Source organism: Malaclemys terrapin, chromosome 14 (genome assembly GCF_027887155.1).
Source record: "Malaclemys terrapin pileata isolate rMalTer1 chromosome 14, rMalTer1.hap1, whole genome shotgun sequence".
Lineage (NCBI taxonomy): Eukaryota > Metazoa > Chordata > Testudines > Emydidae > Malaclemys > Malaclemys terrapin.
Genome location: NC_071518.1, coordinates 33,192,382 through 33,219,515, shown reverse-complemented (window position 1 = coordinate 33,219,515; position 27,134 = coordinate 33,192,382). Strand labels below are relative to the sequence as shown.

The following is a 27,134-nucleotide window of genomic DNA, read 5'->3' as shown; positions in this document are numbered from 1 at the left end:
CAATAGTCTACAGTGCCACACATTCATCCCCACGGAGAAGAGGAGTAGAAGCAGCATGGAAGTTGGCTGCTGGCAGTGTGATCCAGACATGAGGCCCAAGCATCAGTCATTGAGATAAGGGAAGATGAGGACCCCTTGATGCCAGAGGTATCTGGCTGCTAAGAAAGGAAACAAGAATTTGGTCACTAGGCAGAAATTTTTTGGTGCAGGGAAACTGGATTAGGATGCTTGTCACTGTGGAATGTGTTGGGATGATGCCTATTGTGTGACTGTGATTGGTGTGACTGTGCTGAATGAATGGTGTGAGCATAACTTGACATGACTTAAACATGGTTGAAGTACTGCAGAGGATCCTAGGAGCAGGGCCCCTTTAAGCAGAAGCAGATTTGATAAAGGACTGGCAAAGCCTGCATGTGTGATTGATATTGAACCTATTGGTCAGCAAATATGGGCCCATGCAAAAGTAAATATCACATGCATAAAGTTCCAGCATGGAGCACAAGTTAACCTGGTTATAGTGACCCTATAAGGACACCACGCAGAGAGCCAGAGTGAATGATTGATGAGTGAGTAAACATGGAGTGGTCTTTGCTCGGTACCCCCGCAGCCCCTTCCAAAAATACTAATCAGCTAAAATTAATAACTACACACCCACTGTTCATGCTTTTGAGACATGTGACTCCTTTGAGGAAAAAGAGTATAAGAATCAAGCAAAGTAAATTACTGGAGAGAGGATTCCTTAACTGACCTTGAAGAAGTTGCTAGACAGAGTAGCCAAAACTCTGCTCCATGGGCTCCAATAGGACTGTGACCAGAGGGGTTTCCAGGCAGCCAGGCTCACCTCAAGGGAAATCTGAGACAGACCCAACGGCTGAGAAAACCAGACCTGGAGGGAAGAAGTCATCCATAGAATTGGTAACCACCTTCTCTGTTTGCCAAGCAGGAACTGTGTGAGGCTAGCACAGGGCCTGTTTATGTATGTTTGTGAAAGAGAGGCTTGCTAAGAGGAATGTATAGCTCTTAATGTATAGTTATTTAATGTCTAACATAGGAGTTGTGTGCTTAAATGTAACCCTTTACTAATTGTGTAATTCCTTTTTGAATAAACTGCAGGGTATGCAAGATAATTACTGTGGACCTTTTTCATTGGTATGACAGTAATCTGATCCACTGGGAGCCATTAAAGATCCATTCAAGGGTAGTAGCCCCCCAGTGCAACAGAATGGTGTGTTTCTATCACAACTGTGATCTTACAACCTCCCTGTCACAGCAAAAGAGGAGATCCCAGTGACTAAAAACCACTACAGCCCAAATCAACAGTCCTGCCAAAGCTTACAGTCAGAGGTAGTTTTAGCGTCTTTTATGGTATTTGCTCTTGGAATAACATCAAAAAGGTCATTTGCTATACTGATGCTAACGAACAGTAGGTAAAGCATACATTGCTTAATTTATTCTTGTTCTAGAATTAAAAGCACCACTTCCATTTGGAATCTCCATCCTCACTTTCCCTCCCCCCCATGAGATCTTTTCTGCTTGGCAGGAAAAGTTGTTGTCCTGAAGGGTATAGATGTGTATCATTTAAATGTTTGGCATCAGATAAAGTTTGTCGGAAGGTACCAATGGCTTAACTATCACAGTTTGAGCACTCCAGTTTGTTCTCTTATAATTTATGAAAGGCAATATCAGCTCTATAAAGCTTGATAAGCATGACCGACCTGGATGGAATGTTGGGCACTGCAGGTTAGTTGTGCTTATGTGACAGGTCTGTATGATCAAGTTCTGATAAAGGCTGTCTGCACCTGACCATAGATGCTGCATATTTTGAAACACGAGGTTAGTAAAGATTTGGAGCAAACCGTGTTTTTGTGTTTTCATTTGCTGGCCCTCGTTTTGAATTTGCTTTGGGCAAAGAAGCCGGTTTCTAGGCCTGCAAGCATAACCGAACTCTAGATCTGAAACACCATAGGTATGTGTTTATACTAATCTTACATACAATGGGCTATTATACTAATACTTGGAGGTTTAAGTTAAATTAGTTAAACTACTTGGCAGAAGACAGAGTAAACAGTGCAAGGACTTGCTAACTAAATACCTGTGGGGTTTAAGAGCTCATCAATAAATGAGGTGCAATACACCTGGCTGCCACTAGGGGGACTTTATTCACATAGTCTAGAGATGTCCCAAATGCTTGGCACATTTCAGGCTTCAAAATGGTCCCCTGCAGAATTTACAAGAGTGTTGCATTAAAGGGGCAAGGGGGAGCAGGGAAAAACAAAATCAAGATGAAGTCCCCATAAGTCTTCTCCCTGAAACTCCTGTCTTACCGTAAGAAGGCCATACTGGGTTACACCAATGGTTCATCTAGCCCAGTATCCTGTCTTCCGACAATGGCCAATGCCAGGTGCTTTAGAGGGAATTAACAGAACAGGTAATCAATCCATCTCTTGTAGCCCATTCCCAGCTTTTGGCAAACAGAGGCTAAGGACACTTCAGAGCATACTTTTGCATCCCTGCCCATCCTGGCTAACAGCCATTGATGGAACTATCCTCCATGACCTTATCTAGTTCTTTTTTGAACCCTGTTATAGTTTTGGCCTTCACATCATCTTCATTTTGTTTTAAACCTGCTACCTATTAATTTCATTGGGTGACTGACTCCTAGTTCTTGTGTTATGTGAAGGAGTAAATAATGTTTTCTTATTCACTTTCTCCACACCAGTCAAGATTTTATAGACCACTATCATATCCCTCTTACTTGTCTCTTTTCCAAGCTGAAAAGTCCCAGTTTTTTTAATTTCTTCTCACATGGAAGCTGTTCCATAACCTTAATTTTTGTTGCCCTTCTCTATATCCTTTCCAATTCTATCTTTTTGAGATGGGGTGACCAGATCTGCACGCAGTATTCAAGATGTGGGCATACGGTGGATGTATATACAGGCATGATGCTATTTTCTGTCATACTATCTATCCCTTTCCTCATAGTTCCTAAGATTTTTAGTTTTTTTTACTGCTGCTGCATACTGAACAGAGATCTTGAGAGAATTATCCACAATGACTCCAAGATCTTTCTTTAGTGGTAACAGCTAATATAGACCCTATCATTTTGTATGTATATTTGGGATTATGTTTTCCAATATGCATAATTTTGCATTTATCAACATTGAATTTCATCTGACATTTATTGCCCAGTCACCCAGCTTTGTGAGATCCCTTTGTAAGTCTTTGCAGTCTGCTTTGGACTTAACTACCTTGAATTATTTTGTATAGTTTGCAAATTTTTCAACTTCACTGTTTATCCCTTTTTCCAGATAATTTATTAATATGTTGAACATTGGTCCCAGTACAAACCCCTAAGGGACACCACTATTTACCGCTCTCCATTCTGATAACTATTTCCTATTGTTTAAGCAGTTACTGAACCATGAGAGGACCTCCCCTTATAACCATGACTGCTTACTTTGCTTACGAGCCTTCAGTGAGGGACCTTGTCAAAGGCTGTCTGAAAATCTAATTACGCTATAGCCCTGGATCACCTTTGTCCACATTTGTTGACCTCCACTCAAACAATTCTAATAGATTGGTGAGGCATGATTTCCCTCTACAAAAGCCCTGCTGACTCTTCCAACAAATCATGGTCACCTCTGTGTCTGATAATTCTGTTCTTTACTATAGTTTCAACCAATTTGCCTGCTACTGAAGTTAGGTTTATCAGCCTGTAATTGCCTGGATCATCTCTGGAGCCTTTTTTAAAATTTGGGGTCACATTACCTTGGGTCATCTGGTACAGAAGCTGATTTAAATGATAAACCAGTTAGTGGTTCTGCAATTTTATATCAGAGTTCTGAAGGAACTCTGGAGTGAATACCATCTGATCGTGGTGACTTATTACTCTTTGATTTATCAGTTTGTTCCAAAACCTCCTCTAATGACATCTCAATCTGGGACAGTTCCTCAGATGTGTTACCTAAAAAGAATGGCTCAGGAGAGGGAATCTCCCTCACATCCTCTGCAGTGCAGACTGATGGAAAGAATTCATATACCTTCTCCACGATAGCCTTATCTTCCTTGAGTGCTCCTTTAGCACCTTGATCGACCAGTGGCTCCACATTGTTTAGCAGGCTTCCTGCTTCTGATGGACTTTGCTGTTAGTTTCTGAGTCTTTTGCTAGTTGCAATTCAAGTTCTTTCTTGGCCTTCCTAAATATACTTTTACACTTGACTTGCCAAAATTTATGCTATTTTCCTTAATAGGATTTGACTTCCAATTTTTAATGGATGCCTTTTTGCCTCTAACCGCTTCTTTTACTTTGTTGTTTAGCCGTGGTGGTACTTTTTTGGCCCTCTCTTTTTTTTTAAATTTGGGGTATACATTTAATTTGAATGTCTATTATGGTTCTTTAAAAGTTTCCATGCAGTTTTCACTTTTGGGACTGTCCCTTTTAATTTCCATTTAACTAGCTTCGTCATTTTTGTATAGTTCCACTTTCTGCAGTTAAATGCTACTGGGGTGGGGTTCTTTGATGTCCCTCCCCTCCCCCCAAGGATGTTAAGTTTAGCTATATCTCTTGGACCAGATCACGTGCTCTTCTTAGGACTAAATCAAGAATCATCTCGCCTCTTGTAGGTTTCAGGACTAGCTGCTCCAAAAAGTAGTCATTTATGCTCTCAAGAAACTTGCTCTATCAGGCAGAGAACTAAATGGAAGTACCAAGACAGATTTAAAGGAAAAGTGAGGGTGAACAGCTGAAGTTGAGCGGAGAGAAAGCAGGTGTAACGTGGAGGAAAAAGTTAGGAAAAAACAAATGTCAGTATGAGGAATGAATAAAAGAGGAAATCAGAGCCCTACAAAAAGAGAACAGAACAACTATAAGGTAAAATTAAAATACAGGACATTAAAAACCTGGTCATTTAGGAACTAGCCATGAGATAAACTGAAATGACTAGAAAACAGCAAAGGGGATACAGAGGTAAATGCTGTTCTCCCAGCCTGCCCTTCTTTGATTTCTTAAGAGGGAAAAAAAAAAAAAACCCACACTCTTCTCTCCTTTCTAAAGACCTACCTAATCTGCCCAATGAAACTATTCCTGCAGCCTCTTCCCCAATCCCTACCAGGACAGTCTTGTCAAACTACATGAAGGAAGGTAGAAGGGCAGCAGATGAAAGGATGTCTCCAGCAATTGCACCCCCACCATTTTTGGGTCACCAGTCACCACCAATCTAACATGACTATAAACAAGTCAACGTATTTGAAGAAAAGCTACCGAGACAAGAGGCCTAGGAGGAGCAGGTTGGAAACTATGGATGAAGGCTTCTGCTCATATTGAGTCTCAAAACTGGCAATTTGTGCTAATTGGTTTGAACTGAGCATTTACTTTAGTGCAGAATGATGACTGTTTGTATTTTCAGTTTCCCTTCTAAAGCAATGCTCTACATTGGAAGGAAGCTATGCTGCTATCTGGTTCAGCTCATAATTTGGATAAAATGCTGCCTTTTAAGCAGCAATAAGCATGAATACGTTCACCACTTGTAGCATATTTGAGAGAGAGAGAGAGAGAGAGAGAGAGAGAGAGAGAGAGACATCTGTAGTTGTGTGTGACTCATGACAAACGGCATTCAATATTAGATAAAGTTTATTATGTTATCAAAGTCTGACAATAAAATATGCAAAAATCTATAACTCAGTCATTCATACACAAAGAGGAAAATATATAAAATGCTGGGTCTCACCAGATCATGTTCCATACAAAATACTGTTAAGTTTAGAGCAGCAAAGTAACTGCCAAACATTCCCTGAATTTTAGAGGGTCTTGAATACACCTTGCTCCAAGAAATATCTTAATACCAAATATTCCTTCCTTTGGCCTGCAACTCCTTTGCAATTATTGCTTGATATTAAAATCTTCTGTTCCAAGCAGAATCACATAGTGACCCTGCAGCAGCACTTTAGTAACAGCTGAAGTTCTCTCTTTACATTTTGTTAGAAATAAAAAATACATTTTGGTCCTTAACTACTTTTGGTTTCTGAAAATATCCTGAAAATGAAGATTAGGAGAAAAATTGACATTCACAAATGGTAAGTAATTAGCATAACTCAGAAGGAATTTCAGCAAATTACACCTTTCAAACCAGCGAAGCAAAGCACCTGAGGTACTTTACTTTATTTTCCTCTTTCCAGCAATAATTATTTCCTCAGATTAGTTTCTCCACAAGAATGTAGAATACTTAAGACTGCATACTTTAACAGTCTTACAGCCAACCCGAAGAATAGCTCTGTGTAAACTTGAAAGCTTGTCTTTCACTAACGGAAGTTGGTCCAAGAGATATTACATGTCACCCATCTTGACTAATATCCTGGGACCAACATGGCTATAAAAACACTGCAAACAACCCTACTAAAGTGATTCTAAATAGACTTGGTTTGCCCTCTAATGCAGAGGGTCACACAATAAAGAAAGACTTCTAGTAGAAAAGGGAAATGCACAATGTAACTACTTCCACCTTTTGGGATGAATACCCCTGTATTTCAGGTACTCCATTTATTTCACACTGAGGACATCTCTATCCTGGGATTGCACGGTAGACAAAAGAGCAGGGCTCAGGAGGATTTGATGGAAAATGAGAAATCAGACTTGTGATCTGTCTTACAAAGCACCCCCAACCAAAGGTAATCATCAGATGTGTGGATACTTTAACTGAGTCCTCAGCATTCACACTAATGTAAGAGATGTGCAATTCTGCTTAGGAAAGAAACAAGGATTTATGCTGACAAATCACAGCAAGTCTACAAGGTTTGGAGGGCTGTCAACTCCACTTACCAGTGTTAAGTAAAAGCAAGAGAGCAGACTTACTGAGCACAAAAAGCGACTGGAGGGTCCATCTGTTAATGGAAAGCTAAGTGAGTGTGGACTAAAGGGTTATTGGCATGAAGGTAAAAGTATGAGATGGAATTAGCTGGAAACAGAGCTGTGCATTTCCCAAAGGGAGAAAATACAGTAAATATCAAATGCTAAATCAGAACATAAAAATCTGGTTCAGCTTTTTTAGAAGTGTCAATTTTTCTGCTTCTTCAAGTATACAGAATACCAAAGCCAAAAAAACTCTCGCTGTCGATTTTTAAGCATTTTACAGATTAATCACACAGAGCTGGGCAGCTTTGTAAATAAACCAGTTCTAACAAAATCCTGCAGACCAGGTCAAGCCTGAGTCCCTTCTACAGCCCTACCGATATTCTTCACTCTATGCTGGGAGCCAATACAGATTCCAGTTCCGCCCATCCTGGTGCTAGTTAGCAAGCATGCATTCTACCTGGGTAAGTATCATAGATTTGAAAAAGCTGGACTTTTGAATCAGTTACTTTGCATAGTTGTATGTACTGCAGACCAGTCTTACAGTAGTTTGTCCACCATGGAGTTAGACCATATGAAGAGCCTTAGACTAGAACTGTGGTTCTTGGTACGGCAATCTGCAGAAGCCTACCAAAAAACAGTCTGACTAAAAGGATTTCATCCTTCTGTTCTCTAAGATTTAAGCAGTCAGCCATGTGTTACAGATAGCCAGTGGGCAACTCAGATCTGGCAGTGGACTAGCACACACAGATGAGGCGGGAAAGTCTGCTTGAGCCATATAGTCGCCAAGCACTAAATCTTAGGTAGCTGATTCCAAGAGACAGACCTTCCATTCTACTGGGGAATGCTTGTCCTCCCTCGGAGACAGGGAGTTACTCTTATTCTCTCTTCTGTACAGGGAGATATTTAACTTACCAATGATCCCAGTCAGGATTTCTAGAAGTGATTAGCTAATGCAAAATACATTAGATCCTTGAGCACTCTAGAGCCACCCGGTGCCGGAGTGTTAACATTGTGCAGTGGCAAACACTAATGAGAGAACACTGTCAGATCAGCACATCCTAATCAAAGATTTCAATGGCAGCAAACAACCTCTATACACTACAAGAATGGTTAAACTTTACCTTTAAAACAACTGCAATCTCCTAACATTAGAAATCAATGGATTCTTAATTCTGTAGGATTTCTGATGAGCATAACTCTTAAGGTAACTTTTTTTCTGAAGAACTCTGCACCCTGGAAGCGTTCATAGCAGTTTTCTGAAAAATGCAATTACAAGTGGTCTACCATGGTTAAGTAACTGAAGTATTGTTTCATGGAGAGTTGCATGCTATGCAATTTTCTGGGGCCTAATACATAGTGCCCCTTTTAAATGTTTGTTTCTCAACCCAAATTAAGAACTCATTACCCCTACGGGAAAGATATTTTTCTCTATAAATACTCTATAATTCTAAGCTTTTTCAACTAAACATAGTTTTGATCCAATAGGAAAGATAGTTAGTTAGCTGGAAACTGGATCACAGCAGAAGTGTACTTGGCTGAAAGCAAGATACATACACAAAGGGTTTTTTCCCCATTGTGGGAACTTTAATTTTTACTTGTTTTGGTGGGAGGGGGCTTTGGTTTTTTGAGATCTATTACCATTTGAAATAATGGAGATCACATGTCAAAGTGACAAGTTAAGTCAGCACCTCACACAAAATTTGCTGATACCAAGTTCCTGTGGATTTCAATGTATACACCATGTAGCCATAGCCATTGTACGAGGAGTGACAACTACTAACCTTTTATTTTATTTTTTTAATTAAGGGGAAAAAATCTAAAGCATGAAGCCAGCAGCCTTAGACTCTTGATGCTAAATCATCAACTTACTAAAGTTAAGGACAACTGGATTCTCTTCAATTTTTCCAAGACATCAAATAAGGAACTTCAGGTAATTAATGCACTTTCCCTCTTTTCCAGCAGCAGTACAAATGAAGAAACAGGTAAGTTGTATATGACCAAAGTCCTGCAATATCTTAACTCCATATCTATTTATAACACCTGCTTGGACCTTCATATTTACTAGCTTATTTATGGACAATGATTCAGAACTTGTGACCCTTTTGGAAAGTTACTGTATTCAAAAAATCCTTCACAACCTCTCCATTGCTTTAGTACAGAACTGACAGTAACCAGCAAGCAATTCTTTCCATCACCCCAACTCTCCAAATATCACAAGTAAGAAACAGTGTAGGCTGCACATATTGCACATAGGGTGTGAAAAATGTTCAAGTGAACTTCTGTATGAACACTGGACATTTGTCTAGCAGCACCAGAATGCACATATGACCAAGCCTTTAGAATGTGAAACACTATGATGCATTATGAACACTAATCCAAGAGACAAGTGATCATTAAGGACACCAAACAGCTTTCTGAACACGGCCTGAAAAGAGACCAAATAAATAATCCAAGTGTTTTAAAACCAAAGGATCAAAAGGCATTTCCCCCTCACTTAAGGGAAGGCATCACAGGTGATGGAGAAAAAACAAGAAAACACTGTCCACATGGGTGTCACAAACCAAAAAGAAGTTTTTTTACATAGGAAATAGTTGTAGCATTAGACAGCATCTCAATATGCTCATTTCCTGACAGCTCAAACAGTATCACTTCCTGCTTTTGCATGTCCACCCACTTTTGACATTGTAAGGCACTCTCCAAGTTCACTGTACCATCACCATCGCTGTAATAGATCTTGGGCTCTTTATCAGGAAAGGCCTCATAGTAGAATGAGTCAGGTGTTTCTACACCAGTGCCAAAGAGACAGTGCAAACGCACACCAGGTGGTATCATCTGGTAGACCAAGGGCTCAGTGTCTTGTCTCATGAACCAGCCATCCTCAAAGTTGATGTCCTTATAGAACTTTTGGTAATCCTGGAGAGTGTAGTTAACTGTGGGTGTGCTTACAAAGATCTTATCTGGAGGCCACGTGTAATTGTAGGGGAGCATCCAATTGGTTGAAACTGCAGATCTCTGCTGGTCTCGGATCTTAAGTGAACTGATGACAGGTATCCTGTTGTTGTCACCTACAAAATAGATTTTTGTTTTATTTATTGTACACTGAAATATCAATTACTGCTTATGATGGAATGAATGAGGATCCTACTTTCCTTACTTAAAAGATTACAGAGTTTGACTGGAAATACATTAATCACTAGTAGGAAACAGTCTGGATGTTTTAAATACTGTAGATACAATTCCAATAACTGCTTATACCTTATAAAGAGGAACAAATTAGTTGACTGAATGACAGGGGCAAGAAACGTTGCTAAAGACAACCTAGAATGGCATTTTCCTGAGGCTACCTTTCTGACATATTCGTTTAAGAAGAAAATATTTTCTACTTGGGCTCATTTGGAAGCTTTGGGCCCAAAAGTTCTTCACAACATCAATCATTAGGCAATCATTCTGGCCATCTGTAAAGCTATCTTAAAATTCTTTTTCTAAAGGAATCACAGATGCAGATTTTGCAGTGATTCACAGGGACACTCTTCCCTTAATGTTTTTGTTGGGAGAACAGGCTGGTGTTATCCTCTGTACATTTGCGCATTTAAGAGATCTCATGAGACAGCAGAAGAAACAAGGTTGACACCCAGGTTTTCACAGTTCAGTGATAGAACAGAGCAGCAGCTCCGGGCCAGCGAGGAAAGAGAAAGAGCCTGTCTTCTTCACAGCGACTGTTGGGCCAGGTCAGGAGACAGGTGCTATGGGGAGACAGACAGCGTGGGGCTGCTCGGCGGTCAAATGGGGCTCATAAAGGCTAAATGGTGGAGGACAGACTGGGGCAGGGGCTGAATGGGAGTGGAGGTGCAGAACCACGGGGGGAAGGGAGATGCAGGGCCACACAGGGATGGAGGGTGGCTGAGTGGAGGCACAGAGACACATGGGGACGGGGTAGGGGATGTAGGGCCACATGGGGACGGGGGTAGGGGGTGTCTGGGGGGGGGGTGCAGGGACACATGGGGACGGGGCAGATGTGCCTGACAATGGGAGAGGCTGGGGGTCAGTCAGGGTCTGCATGGGGGAAGCTCCCTAACAATCCCTCCCCCTCCTGCCCTCCCAAAACCTATTCCATACTTTTCCCATTCACACCCAACAACCCTCCAAGTTCACACGCAGGCCCCTTCCCAGCAATTACTTCCCTCTCCCTCAGCTCTTCCGTCACCCCAGACATTCCCAAGCCTTTGCACTGCTTTTGAGGGGTGCAGGATATACAGTATTGTAGTCTAAATGAATTACTAAGAGTTCAGTATTAATATGCCTAGTAAGGAATCTACTTGTCAAAAAACATTTCTTGAATCTTTTTTGTGGGCTATATTGTTACAGGCATGCTTACTGACAGGTATTTTGAAATAAATTATCAAAAATAATTGAAACTGGTGTGATTATATTACGTTATTTTGGCAAATAAAATTTGCAGAATTTGAAAATATTGTGCACAGAATTTTTAATTTTTTGTTGCAGAATTCCCCCAGGAGTAAAGAGTGTAAGTAACCCAGAAGAAAGTAAACAGGATGCTCCTATACATGAACAAGTGCACTTTCTGAACACCTACATAAAAAATACCACCCATGCTGTACCAAAAAAAAATATATACATATACATATATACACACACACACACACACACACCATCCTGCAAAATGCAGTACATATACCAAGTCAACAGCTATACAATGCCTTGAAATACCACCCAAAGTGTGCAGCAAGAATATGAATTAACCAAAAGAAAAAGGGAGAGGAAAAAAAAGATTTTAATTGTTAAGTTTCAAAAAATATGCTGTATTTTTAAACTCACTAGATGGCACTATTGATTCTCTAGTCCAGTAAGGAGGGCTGCAGCACAATACCGCTGGTGCCCTAATTAAGCTTGCCAGCATTTCCATACAATTGCAGCTGACGGTCAACATACTACCACCTGATTAAGAAAGGAAACCGGAAGAGAGTAGAGTGAACACCACAAAGTCCTGAAGATGCTCCTGTCACATTGCTGAGGAAAATGTTTTCTATCTTGTCTTTAACACTGAAGTTGTTCCTTGTAGCTCTTGTTTGAAACCAGTTAATAGACTTGTGCTTAAACACGTCCCTTGCTTTCTCTTTTTGTATGACATAAAAAGTTCAGTTGTGCCTCAAATGGCACACCTGCCGCTAAAGCCTCACACACAGATTAATTCCAACATTGTCAGTTACACTCTGCCCACCTAACTTTCCCCTGCACTATCCTTCACTTCCTGTTGATACGGTTCCCTACTGCTGTACGCTGTTACAGAAACTACATTCTGTCCCAGTGATAGCTGCATTTCAGTAGAAATTGAAGTGATTCTTCTGTACGCATATGTACAAACAGCCACTTTGTGATGAGATGCTACATACAATAAATATTGCTCATGCAGTAACAAGTAAGAAGCAAAACACTGTAGGTATGGGGAGATCCTAAGTGGTGCTGTTTAATTCTGCTCACATCCTGTATCACCTGGACACCATGCAAAGTTAGTTATCCAGTAAAGCCTCCTGCTCTGGATATTTAGAGTACACCACATGAAAAAGTCGGTAGTTTCTGCAGAAGCCTGCAAGCCACAGGATGCCATTTGGGGGAGGGAAAATCAATTTTGCAATGCTATGTTGACAAAAATAAACAATTGTAAGCACCCAAAGGATATATGCATTTTCAGCTTTTTAATTAGTGGCTTTGAGTTGTACATTCCCATCTCAAAACCAAGTGCCTTATTTAAGCACATTAAATGTTTTTTTGAAGCACCCATGCCTCGTAAGCACTTTGGTATATGTCCTTCCTAATTTTCTTGATGTAAAAGTGTTTCAGGAACAAAAACTGCAAACAAACCTATCATAAGTTAGTAGTGAGCTAAGAGGAAGCCAAAGGTCTTAATAGTTAAGCAGGGGAGGGATAGCTCAGTGGTTTGAGCATTGGCCTGCTAAACCCAGGCTTGTGAGTTCAGTCCTTGAAGGGGCCACTTAGGGATCTGGAGTAAAATCAGTACTTGGTCCGGCTAGTGAAGGCAGGGGGCTGGACTTGATGACCTTTCAGGGTCCCTTCCAGTTCTATGAGATAGGTGTATCTCCATATATTATTATTGTAGCAATATGCAAAAATTAATTCACCGCTCTGCTACAGGAGATATTTAGGCATGACCGTCTGATACTGAAATTACAAAAAGGTACACTGTGTACTGTATGTTCTTTTTACTGGGGAGCAATTCTTTGAAGATTAGTGAAAGAACAGTGTCTGTATTAAACAAAATGAGGATAAATAAATTTAAGTCTCATGCCTAGCTTCTTTGATATTCACTTCAGCTACCAAACATTACCTCTCATTACTACCAATATATAATGCCACACTTTGAGAGATTCGTATTCTTAAAAACCACTTTAAATGTTAAGCTGTGTGTGCCTTGCAAAGACTTTTGCAGGTGGTCATGCTTCTGCCATCACTCAGGACTCCACATACCTTGAGAACTGCCAAGTCTGCAGTTATAAAAGAGCATTTAGAAGCTTCCAAGTCAGTTTTGCAATAAAAAAATTGAGAGTAATGAGAGTTTGGAAGGATAACAGCAAGGAATGGAATGTGCTGGAGACTCTACCGTGCTGGGTTAGGCAGCCACACAGCTGCAAAGGGGGACAGACAAAATAAGCAAGCAGCAGCAGAGAGGACAGAGGGAGGAAAAGTACTGAGATTGGGCGGGGGGAGGGGAGAGAGAACATGTCTCCAGGCCGGTAAGGTCCCAGTCGTTCCTCCTACCTGCTCCAGGCCCGTTCCAGACCCTCTCGGTCCCAGTGTCCTCCCCCTCCCAAGGGATGCAAGAGTTTACACAGGGGCAGAGCCCACACAATATTCCCACTGTGGGGGCAATAGCCCCTTGTGCCCCGATTCCATCACCCCAAAAAGTAGTAAATAGGACATCTCAATGCCAGGATACGAAAACCATATTCTATATAGGAGGGGAATGGAATTTGGAAATCGTGCCTGAAACTGGGGCAGTTATAAGCTTATGGGCTGAAAGCTGTTTTTTAATTGAAAGTTGGTAGCATCTCAAACTCTGTCCTCTAATGCTATGGTTAACAGTAACCCTTTAACATCCTGTGGTAGCTTCCATTTAAATTCAAGTATTTAAGCAGGTTACCTACCTGAAGCCAGCACACGAAGGGTTTTAGCCACTCCTCCCCATGGAGCACCCAGTGACACGTAGTCCTTTATGTACTTGTCTTTCCAATCCTGAGTCTGATGGTTGAGGAAATATAGACTATACATATTACCCATACTGTGGGCAATTAAGACCACAGGACCTCCATTTTGTTCATACATCAACTCAATCATCTTTCGAAGAGCCACAAAATAGTCTCCATTCTCATCTAGAAACATCAAGACAGTATAGTTAAGTAAAGAGGTTGTTTGCAAATGCCATCTTTCAATATACAGTGTTTTAAAAGCTTAGCTTTTGATGCTGTAAGTAAAGAGAACAGATTCATACCATTGATTCAAACAGCATATTGCTAGAAGCCAAATTTTCCTCACTTTTCATGTGCTTAGAATTGTTTCTAAAAATGTAGACGTGAATTGTTTCAAGCTCAGAAGACTTTATACTGTTTCTCTCTCCGTAGCATGTATTTATCAAAGGGCAGGCTTTTCAAAAAAGTGCTCTCCATTGGTCTAACTTCTCCCGCTGAATTCAAGGGTAAAACTCACACTGACTTGAATGGGAGTAGAATTAGGCCAGACCAAGAACTTCTGAAAATCCCACCTGAAGCTGCTTAGAAGATCACCTTTATTCTTCATTTAAAAGACAGTAAGTTAGAAGCCTTAGAAAAACTCCCATTTTTGCTCACTGAGTAAAACCATGGCTTTTCAGTCCAGCTGTATTTTTGACCTTTTTAAAATTCTATAGGCAGCAGTTGCCAACTTGTTTTACTTTGTCAATGGATTTAATAAGATTTAACAAAACTAGTCACTGCTAATCTAGAGATCCTGTTAGCGCCTTCTGAGACAATACCATTCCTGTCTGTAACATGTAACTAAATATTCGTCAAACTGAAGAAAACCTAATAAAATCCATCTCTCTACCCTCATAATCCTTTTAGGCCAGCTGCAGACCAGTCTGTTACCAAACAATCAGGGTTGTTGATTTTCATCAGGAAGTTCCCTGGATTTCAAAATAAGACTGTCTCAGTTCTAGATCTTTTAGAATTAAACTCTTCAGGGCAGGGCAACAGCCTGGGACACTAAAATGTTATATGCATGAATGTGCTGCTTTTTCATTTTGTCTTCACGTGTAATATGAAGAGTGTATTTTTTATCTCAAACTATAGACAGGAGATAGTAAAGTAAGACTAGAGTGCAATGAAGAGTACAGGGTGTCTGACCTTCTTACACAACTAAAGGAATGTGTAAATGCAGAATACAGGTTTGAACATTACCCCTTAGCCTTGAATTTTAATGACACTACACACGGAGGAGCCAATTTCTCCAGACAAAGCAATTAAGTAACAGAGTTAGACTTTGAGGCAACATTGTGGTTCTGTAGATTATGCCTTGCTAATAGATGACCAAGTTTATTTCAGGGAGGTGCTTTAGAACTTTCCAATATTATTACTTTTGGGGCTTTGTTCCGTGTCTTATGTAGTTTTATCAAAATTCCTGTGGAGTTTTCCCTAGAGTTAGGACCCTAACAGTCACTCTAATCAGGATTAGGGTTGTAAAAGGGATCTCATGAAGAAAGGAGTAATAAATTCAGCCAAATTTGCTGCCTAGAAAGTCAATAAAATGACTAATTCAGGTAATGAAGTTTCATTTACTTGGTGCCTTTCGCCAATCATAGGGAGCTCCTCTTACATCTTTATCCCGCTGGTAGCCCCAGTCTACCAGACTCTGCACCAATGTGTAAAAGTAAGTGCCTGTGGACAGAAAAAGAAGAGATCAGCATCACAACAGCCTTATTGGGTGTCCATCAATAGTGAAACTGAAGTTTTACTCCAGTTAGATTATTCTGCCTCCATACAAATAGAAGATTATTGTAGTCCAAGACACAGTTTAAACAGCTGGCTGCATTAGGCAAAGTGAAGGATGTTAGGTATGTACCAAAGATACATACAAAGAGGTTTTATTCTTCTGAAAAATTCTCTAAACTGTTGTGAGACAATCCCTACTGCAACTTTTTTTCCATCTACCTTCCTTTTGTACATGCTGCACTTAATCATAAATATGGTGGCTTACCAATGTGCAGATAATAGTTCAATAAACTATTCTCAATTCTAAGAGATCCTGTACACTACAGTTTTTACAATGAGCTGACCACCAAATAACTGCAGGAAGGTAACGTTTGTGCAGACTAGTCTGGGCCCTCCAAATACATTTTTTCCTGGATACAGACACTTGTGATTTGCTCTAGGACAGGAACTACTGTGAAACTAGTTTTATTTCCATCAAAAGATTAGGAATTTTAATCCACTTGAGTTGGCTGAACACAATGCTTTGATAGCAAACAATGGACAGAGTATTTGCAGACTAGTTATCTCAAGTGATAAGGTAAATTGCATTTTATTTAACCTTTTATTTATCCCTCTAGTAAAGGGGTGAGTACAGTTGTATCCAAAACAAACACTGCAACAAAAGGTGAAACCTGGAGACACAGGGCTGCATATTAGAGCAGAATCCTTCAAAGCCCATTTAACTGGAGGCCTAAAAACATCTTTAAGGCCATCAAAATTGGGTTTTTTCCATTTTGGATTAGTACCTTCTCTACCAAAAGTCCTATCAGCAGTTTGGGCTGGTTTAAATACTGATTTCTAAAGTAATGGGACTGCTGTTTAAGTGTGTCCTATATTAAAAATGTCAGAGGGAGGTTGTAAATGCACTATTATCCCTTCACGGACTGTTTAAGACTAGAAAACCAATTAAAAAAAATATAGCCTTTCAGCAAAGAAAGGACAACCACACACAGCAAAATCAGTTAGCAGCCGATTGTGCTTTTAAGTACAAGCTGCTCCCATATGCTCTTCTCACCAAGACCTGCATGACAAAGTGCACTATGAATTCTGGTCAAGCAGTAAACCCCATTTGTAAAGTAGGCTACTGGATGTTCAAGTATCATCCTACCACCAAGTGCACACATTACATTTATTTTCCATCACTGCAAGTACACATTATGTGAAAGAGTTGCTGTATTAGTCTAAGAAATCATGCATCCGAAGAAGTGTGTATTCACCCATGAAAGCTCATGCTCCAATACGTCTGTTAGTCTATAAGGTGCCACAGGACTCTTTGCTGCTTTTAAGGATTCTTTGGATCACAAGTGGCAGTAACAGGCTAACACATCAAATCTAAACCTCCATTACTTCAACTTTTGGGTCAGAGATTTAAGCATCTCCCAATGAGATTGTGCTATGAAAATTGTCAGTATGTCAGATGTATTTTTCTCAGGAATTCATAGTCATGAGATACAGCAGTTGGGGCTAAATTACCCCTCTATTTAGAGTCCTTTACTGTATGAATTTTTTGAGGGAAAAGGGAAGAAAAGGAGGAGTGCCAGATCTCCCAAATTCATACAATGGGTATGGAAATCCATTCCCCTCAGGGCTACCTGGCCTGGGGTTGCTGCAGCAAAGAGAAGGTTTTTTTATTATTATTAAAAGTTTCCTGATTTTCACAGTTTGTCAAGCCCCTGTTACAGAGAGTCTTTTCTATGCACTCTGTCTCATTTCCTACAGAAGCCTTTAGGATGACTGTTGGAGTTTCATTCTGAGAATTTTAATTCTGAATAAATTTTAACAGATTGGTGAGCACTCAGTTCTGCCCCATTTGTTCATCATACAAAGTTCTCAGGTTAGCCACATGACATATAACATATGCACAAGATTTTTTTTTTTTTTTTTTTTTGGTTATTTCTCTGACGGGACAATACAATGTCCTGCAGCCCCGCTCCAGCTCCAGGCAAAAACCTGCAGCTCCATTGCTCCGGAGCTGCTCCGCACTCCAGCTCCGGGCTCCACTCCAAAGCCCTGCGAATACACAGTACTAATGTTTATAAGCAAAATGAACCCATGTACTATCCTACTTCATACAAATGCTACATAGCTTTCCTTGGACTTCAGTAGGGAAGTGTGAATTGAAATTGCAGTCCTCTAAAATGCTGTATATCAGATGTAATGGAAAAGGTATTAAACATGTGACAATGAACAAAACTAGTACATACCAACACTTCTTTTACTAGGGTCAAGAAATTCCAAGGAAAATGTTTGTCCAAACCCTGGGACTTTGACATCCACTCCATCTGGAGGCTCTGTGATCTTACTTGTTCGATTGTATATTAACCTGGGGGGAAAGGAAAAACATAATAAATATGAGACGCACCATCTTACTACTTAGCACAGTGCTCTCCACTATTTTTGAAGTGGGGGCCATTTTGGCAAAAAAACTTCAATGTGAGAGCCACATAGGGTGGGGCTGAGGGGTTTGGAGTGTGGGAGGTGGCCCAGGGTAGGGCAGAGGGTGCGGTGTGGGGGTGAGGGCTCTGGGGTGCGGGCAGGGGCTCAGGAAGAGGGTTGGGATACAGGGGTGAGGGCTGCAGGGTAGGGCCAGGGATGAGGGGTTCAGGATGCAGGAGGGGGCTCAGGCAGAGGGTTGGGATGCAGCGGTGAGGGCTGCAGGGTAGGGCCAGGGATGAGGGGTTCAGGATGCAGGAGGGGGCTCAGGGCTGGGGCAGAGGGTTGGGATGCGGGGGGGAGGGCTCTAGCTGGGGGTGCAGCCTCTGGGGTGGGATCAGGGATGAGGAGTTTGGGGTGAAGGCAGGCTGCCCTTGAGCTGGGGTCAGAGGACTCCCCTCAGCCCTCTCCCTGCCAGCAGGTAGCACGGGAGCTCCGGGGGAAGGGACCCTCTCTCCCCCGTGCCCGGAGGCAGCACAGGTGCTCCGGGGCCAAGGGAGAGGCCCACAGCAGCCCTGCAAGCCCCAACTTGTTCCCCTGCCCAGTTCCCGCCCACCCCCGACCTCTCTCCTCTCCAGGTCCCTGCTGCACGGCCCTTTAGAGCTGCTGCACGGCTATTTATAGCCTGCTGCCCAGCTGCTTAGAGGGAATTTAGGGACCACACTTAGGGCGATGGGGCCGCCACTGGCTTGCGGGCCTTGCAACGGAGAACACCGACTTCGCAGCTCTCAACTAAGATGGGACTTATGTTTGCTGAATACAATAAAAAGGATTAAGAGCTATTACCTACATGGAACAGCACAAAGCCCAAGCACTACTACAAGGGCACTTCAATACACAAGTGGTTACACACAGTGCAAACAAAGTTTTTTGTACTCTTCTACTTAGTTTCTGAAAGTAAGAGGATAGAGCTCTATCTTCAGTCTGTAGAAACTGGGTGTACAGTAGAGGGAGCAAACATCAGTCCCAGGGAGACAGAGCATGAAATGCCTAGTATGGTTCGGGGATGTGTCAGTCTGCATCTGGCAAGAAGCTAGAGAAATGTTATGAATGTAAGAAGTAAAGTAATGCAATAGTGGAGAATAGAGCACTAAAAGGAGGCTTCATATAGGTCCCTTAAATAGAAGGAAGCTAATCACGTCTAACTAGGAATAGCTGTCCAGCTGGAAGGAATATTTGAAAAGCCATAACCAGCAGTAAAGCAAAGGCCTCTAGGGAAACAAAGATTACAAGGACAGACAGACATTAAGTATTTTGTAGCTCCTGTTCAGGTTCCATGTATCTCAAGAGGGTGTGAAGTGTCTGGAATGCAGATATTTTTTACCCCCACAACCACCAGTCTAACTTGTTTTACTTGTAAGCTAAACATTTGTTTGTCTCTACAATAAGTGAAATAATTAAGCTATTTTGAGTAATCTGTCAGAGAACAAATGCTCAAAACAATTAACTGTAAAACTAATCTCTCTGAGGTAATGCAAACCTAGAATTCTGTTGGCCCAGGGCCCCAGGAAAAGGGAAATGTTGTGAGTACCTGTGCTTCTCTATTAGGCTCTTCTACTTGCTAGATTTCTCTCTGGGCATTCATCAAATAGCAACGAAATAGCTACCAATAAGCCACTTAAGAGTATACTTACACTGGAACTATAACCTTGTTGGGTGACCTGGTTATAATTTGTCCTTTGACATAGTACAAGTGAAGTGCAGATGAGTCCTTAATTGTGTTGGAGAACCAGTCTAAAGTCTTAGACCAAGGAAGCCATCAACATAGTTAGGCTCCCTGTTTACATTACAAAATAGAACTGGACTTTACCCAAGTTGTAATAAGATCTGCTTCAAAATACTTATTTACAGTATGGGGTGCCTTATAGGCAACAGCATTAAAAAAAGCATCTCTAAGGACATGTCTACGCAGGGACACTCAAGAAAGTCAGGGACTATCAGCTCTCGAGTGATTTTAGTCTGCATCCTGCAAGATGGGCATGTTACCAGACAGAGCTCTAGCCTGTACCTCAAGTCAGGTCAGATTAAAAGCACCAAACTTGGTTAGAGCAGTGGTTTTCAAACTGCGGGTCGCGACCCAGTACTGGGTTGCGGAATGTAAGGCACTGAGTCATGGCGGCTCTGGTCAGCACTGCTGACTAGGCCATTAAAAGTCCTCGCTGCGCATCAGAAGTGGCCAGCAGTAGTCTGGCTCCTAGGTGGGGGGGCCACGGGGCTCTGCGCGCTGCCCCCACCTGGAGCCCCGACTCCGCACTCCCATTAGACGGGAACCAGCCAATTGGAGCGGGGGGTAGGGGGGGGACAGTGTCAATCTCCTGCCCCAGCCCTGAGCTCCCCCGGAAACCCAGAGCCCCTTTCTGCGCGCCAACCCCTCACCCCCAGCCCAGAGCCCTGATCCCCTCCTGCACCTCAATCCCCTGCCCCAGCTCTGAGCCCCCTCCAAACCCAGAGCCCCCTCCTGCACCCCAAACCCCTCATCCCTAGCCCCACCCACAGCCCTCACCCCTGCACCCCTGCACCCCAGCCCCTCCCACATCCCAAACCCCTCATCCCCAGCTCTGTTGGGTCATGGGCAGCCACAATTTTCTTCACCTGGGTTGCCAGAAAAAAAAGTTTGAAAACCACTGGGTTAAAGGATTATAGTGGGGAAGACGGTGGGGGGAGGAGGGGTTAAACACTCATGTAAGAGCCCAGTGAATTCAGGAGTGAAAAGACACCCTCAAGGTGTGTACACTAGACTATTTTTTACCTCCAAGGTACTTAACACATTTGTAAAGGCTGCTGTGCAGACTCCCCACCTGTAGGAGTCATCCCTTGAAGGTAAAAAAAAGTGTCCAGCGTGGATAAGCCCTGAAGGGGACCATTTTTGTGTCCAAAAGGTGTTAATGTATACACTACAAGGGAATAGGGCCATCGACACTATACGTTTTACATTCAAAAGGAAAGTATTTAGTGTTGGGCTATTTTTAACTGAAAGGGTTATTGTAAAATATTGGATCCTGACTCCCCCAGTGGGCAGGAAGGGGCAAGATTAGTTTGTTGGGGATGCTTTCAGACCCTCATTTAGGGCCTTTAAGTGACTATGGCCAAAAACGTCTTTCATCTGGTCCATTTCCCCAGTGTAGATCTTATGGCTCCCATACTGGAGTACTGCAATGCCCTCTACCTAGGACTATCTAGGTAATGTAAATGCCTACCTACTTGGTAGCATTAGCCACAGAGAGGAAAACAGTTTCCAGATGAAGAAATAGCTTCCTGTCTATTAGTTTCCACATGCAACAGAAGGTGCTGACACCAATCCAGAAATTCCTATATAGTTTGGGTATTGGTTGGCCTTTCCCTACATGCTGCTAAGACAACTGAGGTGCTTTAAGATTTCCTAGATTTGAGCATTTGGACCTGGAGATCGGACACTCCCTGAAAACCCCTTCAGCTCTAGAATTTGCTTCCGTTAGACACAATCCAGACATTCAGGATATGGTGTAAGATGCCTTGTTTACAGAGGCTTCTGCCTGAGGTGGAGAAGAGGATTGAGAAAAATTATGCTGAGCTGCTTTAAAGTTCTATTTAAAATATCAGATTCGTTTCATTAGCAGAGGAACATTTTTGAAAGTCAACTGGCTAAAATGTGGGCTTGTGACAATGTTAAAATGCCATCCCCGACTTGGGCAATCCATCTACCAACCCAGGGAACCACGTTATGGATTTTTGCCGAGATCAGCACCTTTCAAGTCCGGCACATAGACAACAGCTAGAAATGTGCCAGTGCAGTATTTTATAGAACAGCACTATACAAGAAGTTAACACCTGCTAGCTGGGGATTTTGATTTGCTATATAGTTTTGTACACCTAGTAGCAATTAGAAGTTTAATGAGGGAAGACACTAATGCCACATACAGATGTTTAAAACTAAAAATATTCTAATGAAGCAGATTTGGTATTTTAATTGCTAGTTATAGGGTTTTTTTTCCCCCAAGAACCTTCATTGCAAATTAATGTTGCACTCCTGAGAGCCTATGGGGCAGTAGAGTTATGCCATTTTTAGAAGGCACTTAAAGGAGACTTTTCTTGATATTCAAGCTGAAGATCCCTCCGTTTTAGCCCATTATCCTACCTAAGGCTTCCCTCCCCCTACATGCCACCCAAACAGCTAGTGAAAAATCTTCTTGCTACTCCTGAATTGGAAGAAAGATTTTTAGATTGCATATATTTATGTAAGGTGTTTGCGGCTGATGGGAAGGGTGCAGGAAAAATCTGAAGCACTCCATATTTCTCCTGACAGGGCTGTGGTCCTACCTGATATTGTCTATCCAGCAGTCAATGATGACAGGCAGAAGCAATTCTAAGTTCAGCCAGAGCGTAAAGTAACTGTCTGTCTTCTTGGAGCAAAGGTAGTGCACCACTGTGGGTTTGTCCAATTTGGCTTCCAACTGGTTACCCAAATCCCCTGGGACTGCAAGAAACATATAATAAGCAGAAATATACTACTATCAGACTACAAGTAAAAACCTGTTACCGAATTAGTGATTATATATGCTTGTTTTCCATGCTACTCTACCACTGTATGACTGCAGTTATATTACTGCATCAGCAAAGATACTTGCTAGATTTTGTAAATGGATGAAAGGCGTTATTATAGGAAGACAAGGCTGGTGCGGAGAAGCTACATGAATTCTTTGCATCGATTTTGACTGCAGAGGATGTGAGGGAATTCCCAAACCTGAGCCATTCATTTTAAGTGACAAATCTGAAGAACTGTCCCAGACTGAGGTGTCAATAGAGGTTTTCGAATAAATTGATAAATTAAACATTAAGAAGTCACCAGGACCAGATGGTATTCACCCATGAGTTCTGAAGGAATTCAAATATGAAATTGCAGAACTACTAACTGTGGTGTGTAACCTATCACTTAAATCAGCCTCTGTACTAGATGACTGAAGGATAGCTAATGTGAGAGTGATTTTTTTTAAAAAGGCTCCAGAGGCAATCCTGGGAATTATAGGCCAGTAAGCCTAACTTCAGTACCAGGCAAATTAGTTGAAACTATAGGAAAGAACAGAATTCGCACACACATAGGTGAACATAAAAAGTTGGGGCTTTTGTAAAGGCAAAATATGCCTCACCAACCTATTAGAATTTTGGGGGGGGGGGGGGTAATCTTAAAACAGGAGTATCACAAGCAGATTGTATCAAAGCCTTATCAAAAACCTCTGTGACCTGTAGAGAATAATCCAACAGCTTCTGGAAGACAGAATTTTTTCCTTCAGAATATTGCAACACTAACTGGTCACAATTTCTTATTTAACATTTTCACCACTACCCACAGAAAATGAATTTGGATCAGTTTTTCTTTTACTTCATTATTGGAGCTTTATTTTCATTACTATGTATCTGCTGGCATAACAGCCTCAGTTTACAGAACTTAGTTGGGTTGTAGTTTACTAATCTGCACATATATCCTTATGTCCTTTGCATCCAGGTTTTAGAACTGATGTTATGGTCTTGACACAAATGTTATAGTATCTATCCCTAATCAGCATGCAGATGGTCTGCTATTTTTACCGTTTTTTGGCAATTTATTATTCTCTCCAACACAGAAAACTGTCAGCCTTCGTTTGCATTTGTCAACCATTAGTGCCAAGACTTGCACAAAGACGACTAAAAACAAGCAAGATACTGAGCAACTAAAAAAAAAAAAAAGCTCTGACAGACTCTCAGCTCAGGCAGCATTACATTACTACTTTCCAATGTGTCTTACTCTGCAAGAAAGGTTATTTGCTCTCTTGGAGAATCCAGGCCAACGAATATTATAACTACCCAGCGATATTTTAAATTTATTGAATTTGCCTTTTTTTTGTTGGAGACGTAACAGTACATGTGCTGCACCAATGCAAGTTCCTACTAGACTCAATTCGTTCCATTTTATTACACTTGTCAGATTCACTGCTGTTCTAATTCTGACTGGTCACATGGCTGTCTCAGGTGAAAGAAAAAAACTAATCAGAGTTTGGTCTGGAACAGATTACAACAACAGACAAATCAAGAACCAATATGGATTAACTTCCACCTATACAACAATTTTTAAAAGACTTACAAAGAGGAAGTTGTGGCAAAATCAATCAAATAACAATATTCCAACTCCAAAGACAGTAGTGGGTTTGCTCAACAGTTATCATGAAACTTTTTGACTCAAGAAATGAACATTCTGAAATTTCCCTTCTACACTCTTCCCAATCCACTTTCTATTCCCCCTCCTACCATCATTCCACTATTGCAAATGAAGTTAAAACGATTAGGGACACTTTTACAAAACATGAGAAAGCGCAGGACCACAAGTAAAAATGCACGTGCATTTACTGTGACAGAGTTTGCAAGTGTAAGTGGGTTTTGCAGATTACCAGCTAGTGGTGTAACAGTCCATTTAGCATGTGTGCAGCTGTACACTTTCCCGCATATTTCCACCTGGCACCTTGAGACTTTTAAATGCAGGTCTGCAGAGTTTACAGTTTGATTTTTTCACCCTTCAAAACTAACTAATCAATCAAAACATAGGATTTTACTATTTATAGTGTCCTATTATCCAAAAAATAGTAATTGTGTTCTGCTAAGTTTCCTCCAAAGGTTAACAAGTGGTACACCAACCCACACAATTTTTTACACAGTACTCTTCCCACATATTCCTTTCCAAGAAGTCACACCTCTAAAATAATAAAACAGCACAAGATTTTGCATGTATACACATACTTTTTCCTACGTTTGGAAAACACTTGGAAATAATTGGTTTCCTATCTCTGTAGACTAACAGGGAACACAAGTGAAGACAGCCATATAGTCTGTTTAAAACAAACTTATAATAAAAGCAAGGTCATGCACAGCTCGCTGCAATAAATTGGCATAACTTGCCTGAAGGCTTCTGAAATCAGCCTCGGAACATAAGTTTCCACAAACAGCAGCAAAAATTAGATAAACCAGGATACGTAGTTTCCAGGCAACAAGGCAAAGCCAGAACTTCAATTATAAGAGCAAATGTAAGTTCTGGCACTGTCTCTAGTCAATAGACAGCTGCATATCTATTTCTTGACTTCTGCGTCTTTGGGTTGGATATTTTAAGGAATGAGGCTTTGAAATAGGGGAAATAGCCATGGTTCAGCTATTTACTGAATCTTAGGGCATGTTAGTTTATAGCAAAAAGAACAGGAGTACTTGTGGCACCTTAGTCTCTAAGGTGCCACAAGTACTCCTGTTCTTTTTGCGGATACAGACTAACACGGCTGCTACTCTGAAACCTTAGTTTATAGCACTATTCTATTTTTCCTTCATTAATCGAACCTTCTAAGAAGCTCACTCTGCTAAAGTGCTAGACTGGCACGTGCAGAGTGCTGCTCCAGTCACTTGTTTTACTTTCTTGTAAAGTGCTCAGAGAGACTGATGACCCAGGAGTAAGTGTTGAGATAGATAAAAAGAGCTCCTATTTTAAGCTGGCCTACTGAGAGCAAATTACCATCAGTTGCTGATCCCAGCAATCTCATACTAGGGTGTGGAGAAATTTAAACTCTCGCCTCCTCCTCCTTCCCACCCTCCAGTTCTTTTCTGTGGAAATTTTGGGGTACATATATAGTTTAAAACAGACTCCTAAAGGGATCTCTTAAAGTCACCAGCGATAAAGAACTTCAGTTGGGTATGCAAGACAGTGAGCAAGTCTGTTCCCTTAGCCCAGCGGTTCTCAACCCATGGCCCGCATGCGGCACAATTAGCACACACATGCAGCCCACCTGTGTGCTAAAAAAATTCAAAACTTGCTGCTCTGATCTGAATGGGGACGGGGCTGGCTGAGGGGAAGACAGCATCTGGAAACCTGCTGGAGGGCTCCTGCCAGCAGGAGGCTGCTGACGCAGGGGGGCAGAGTGCAAGAGAGTGGGTCTCTGGGCAGGTTTGTGGGGAAGGGGACACTTTGGGCAGTGGGACATTGGGAACTAGGGGTGCTGTAACACCCTCAGCTTTTAGGCTGCCCGAGTTGGGATCTGGGTCCTGGCTTCCCAACTCCATGTCCAGGGCTCCACTCCTTGCCCCTCTCCGTGGAGAGGGGCGCTTGGCATAGCGGACTGTGGGGAAGGGCGCTGTGGTTCTCAATCTGAGGTCCATGTAACACATTAGTAGGTTGAGAACTACTGCTTTAGCCTATTCTGTAAAGCAGTGGTCTCCAAACTTTTTTGATCACGTACCCCATCAGTAAAAATTTTTTGAGCACGCACCCCCTGCTGCGCCAAAGTGCAAAAAAAAAAAAGCGCTCCTCCTGCCACGCACCCCCAAGGATCCTCTTGCGCACCCCACTTTGGAGACCACTGTTGTAAAGAATGTGTAGGGCGGGGGAGGAAAAGAATTTGGATCTGGTGTCTCCAATGTTTTACTGTATTTCTCTATCAACTATCCCATCTCTCATTAGACCTCTGACACAAACACACACTCACTCTCTCTCAATGAAGTTGTTTAAGCACAGTAGCAGGCCAGAATTTATTTTAGGTTATTTCAAATACTAATATAGTGGAAAGTGTAGCCATCATCAGTAGTAGGGCATTGTAGCACTGCATCACACTTAAATGATAAAGTTCAAAAAGTATTGAAGTTCAAACTCAGAACCCCATTAACTGCTGTTTAAGTCTCTGCTTATAGAACTAGCTGGCCACATGTTATTCCACATAATCTTGTGCCTTTTTTGGCTGCTGCACCAAAGCTCTTAACTAGAAAGAAGCACAAAAACATAACTCTATTCAGGTTAGTTACTCATGGCTGGTCAGTTTCAGTGGCTGGCTGACAAG

General features: G+C 41.7%; 1 protein-coding gene and 1 long non-coding RNA gene across 5 annotated transcripts in view; one reads left to right on the top strand and one right to left on the bottom strand.

Moving 5' to 3' along the window:
• Nucleotides 1-669: 669 nt before the first annotated feature.
• Nucleotides 670-11,968, top strand: LOC128848624 (uncharacterized). 3 transcript variants are annotated; one of them, XR_008447086.1, is made up of 4 exons: nt 670-915; nt 6,527-6,663; nt 8,654-8,777; nt 11,351-11,968. It is a non-coding gene; the product is annotated as an uncharacterized LOC128848624 (long non-coding RNA). The 3 variants fall into 3 exon arrangements; XR_008447084.1 differs by lacking the exon at nt 6,527-6,663 and having other exon boundaries at nt 678-915; XR_008447085.1 differs by lacking the exon at nt 670-915 and having other exon boundaries at nt 5,557-6,663.
• PLA2G15 (phospholipase A2 group XV) overlaps nt 8,771-27,134 on the bottom strand; it is a 28,402-nt gene continuing 10,038 nt past the window's right edge. Inside the window, exons 2-6 of one of the 2 annotated variants that reach the window (XM_054048656.1) lie at nt 22,615-22,771; nt 18,090-18,208; nt 15,694-15,792; nt 14,029-14,253; nt 8,771-9,912 (exon numbers count right to left, since the gene is read on the bottom strand). In XM_054048656.1, the coding sequence (XP_053904631.1) occupies nt 9,401-9,912; nt 14,029-14,253; nt 15,694-15,792; nt 18,090-18,208; nt 22,615-22,771 (1,112 nt within the window). In that variant the 3' untranslated portion in view covers nt 8,771-9,400. The remainder of the gene's footprint in view (nt 9,913-14,028; nt 14,254-15,693; nt 15,793-18,089; nt 18,209-22,614; nt 22,772-27,134) is intronic. The other variant, XM_054048657.1, reaches the window with a different exon arrangement.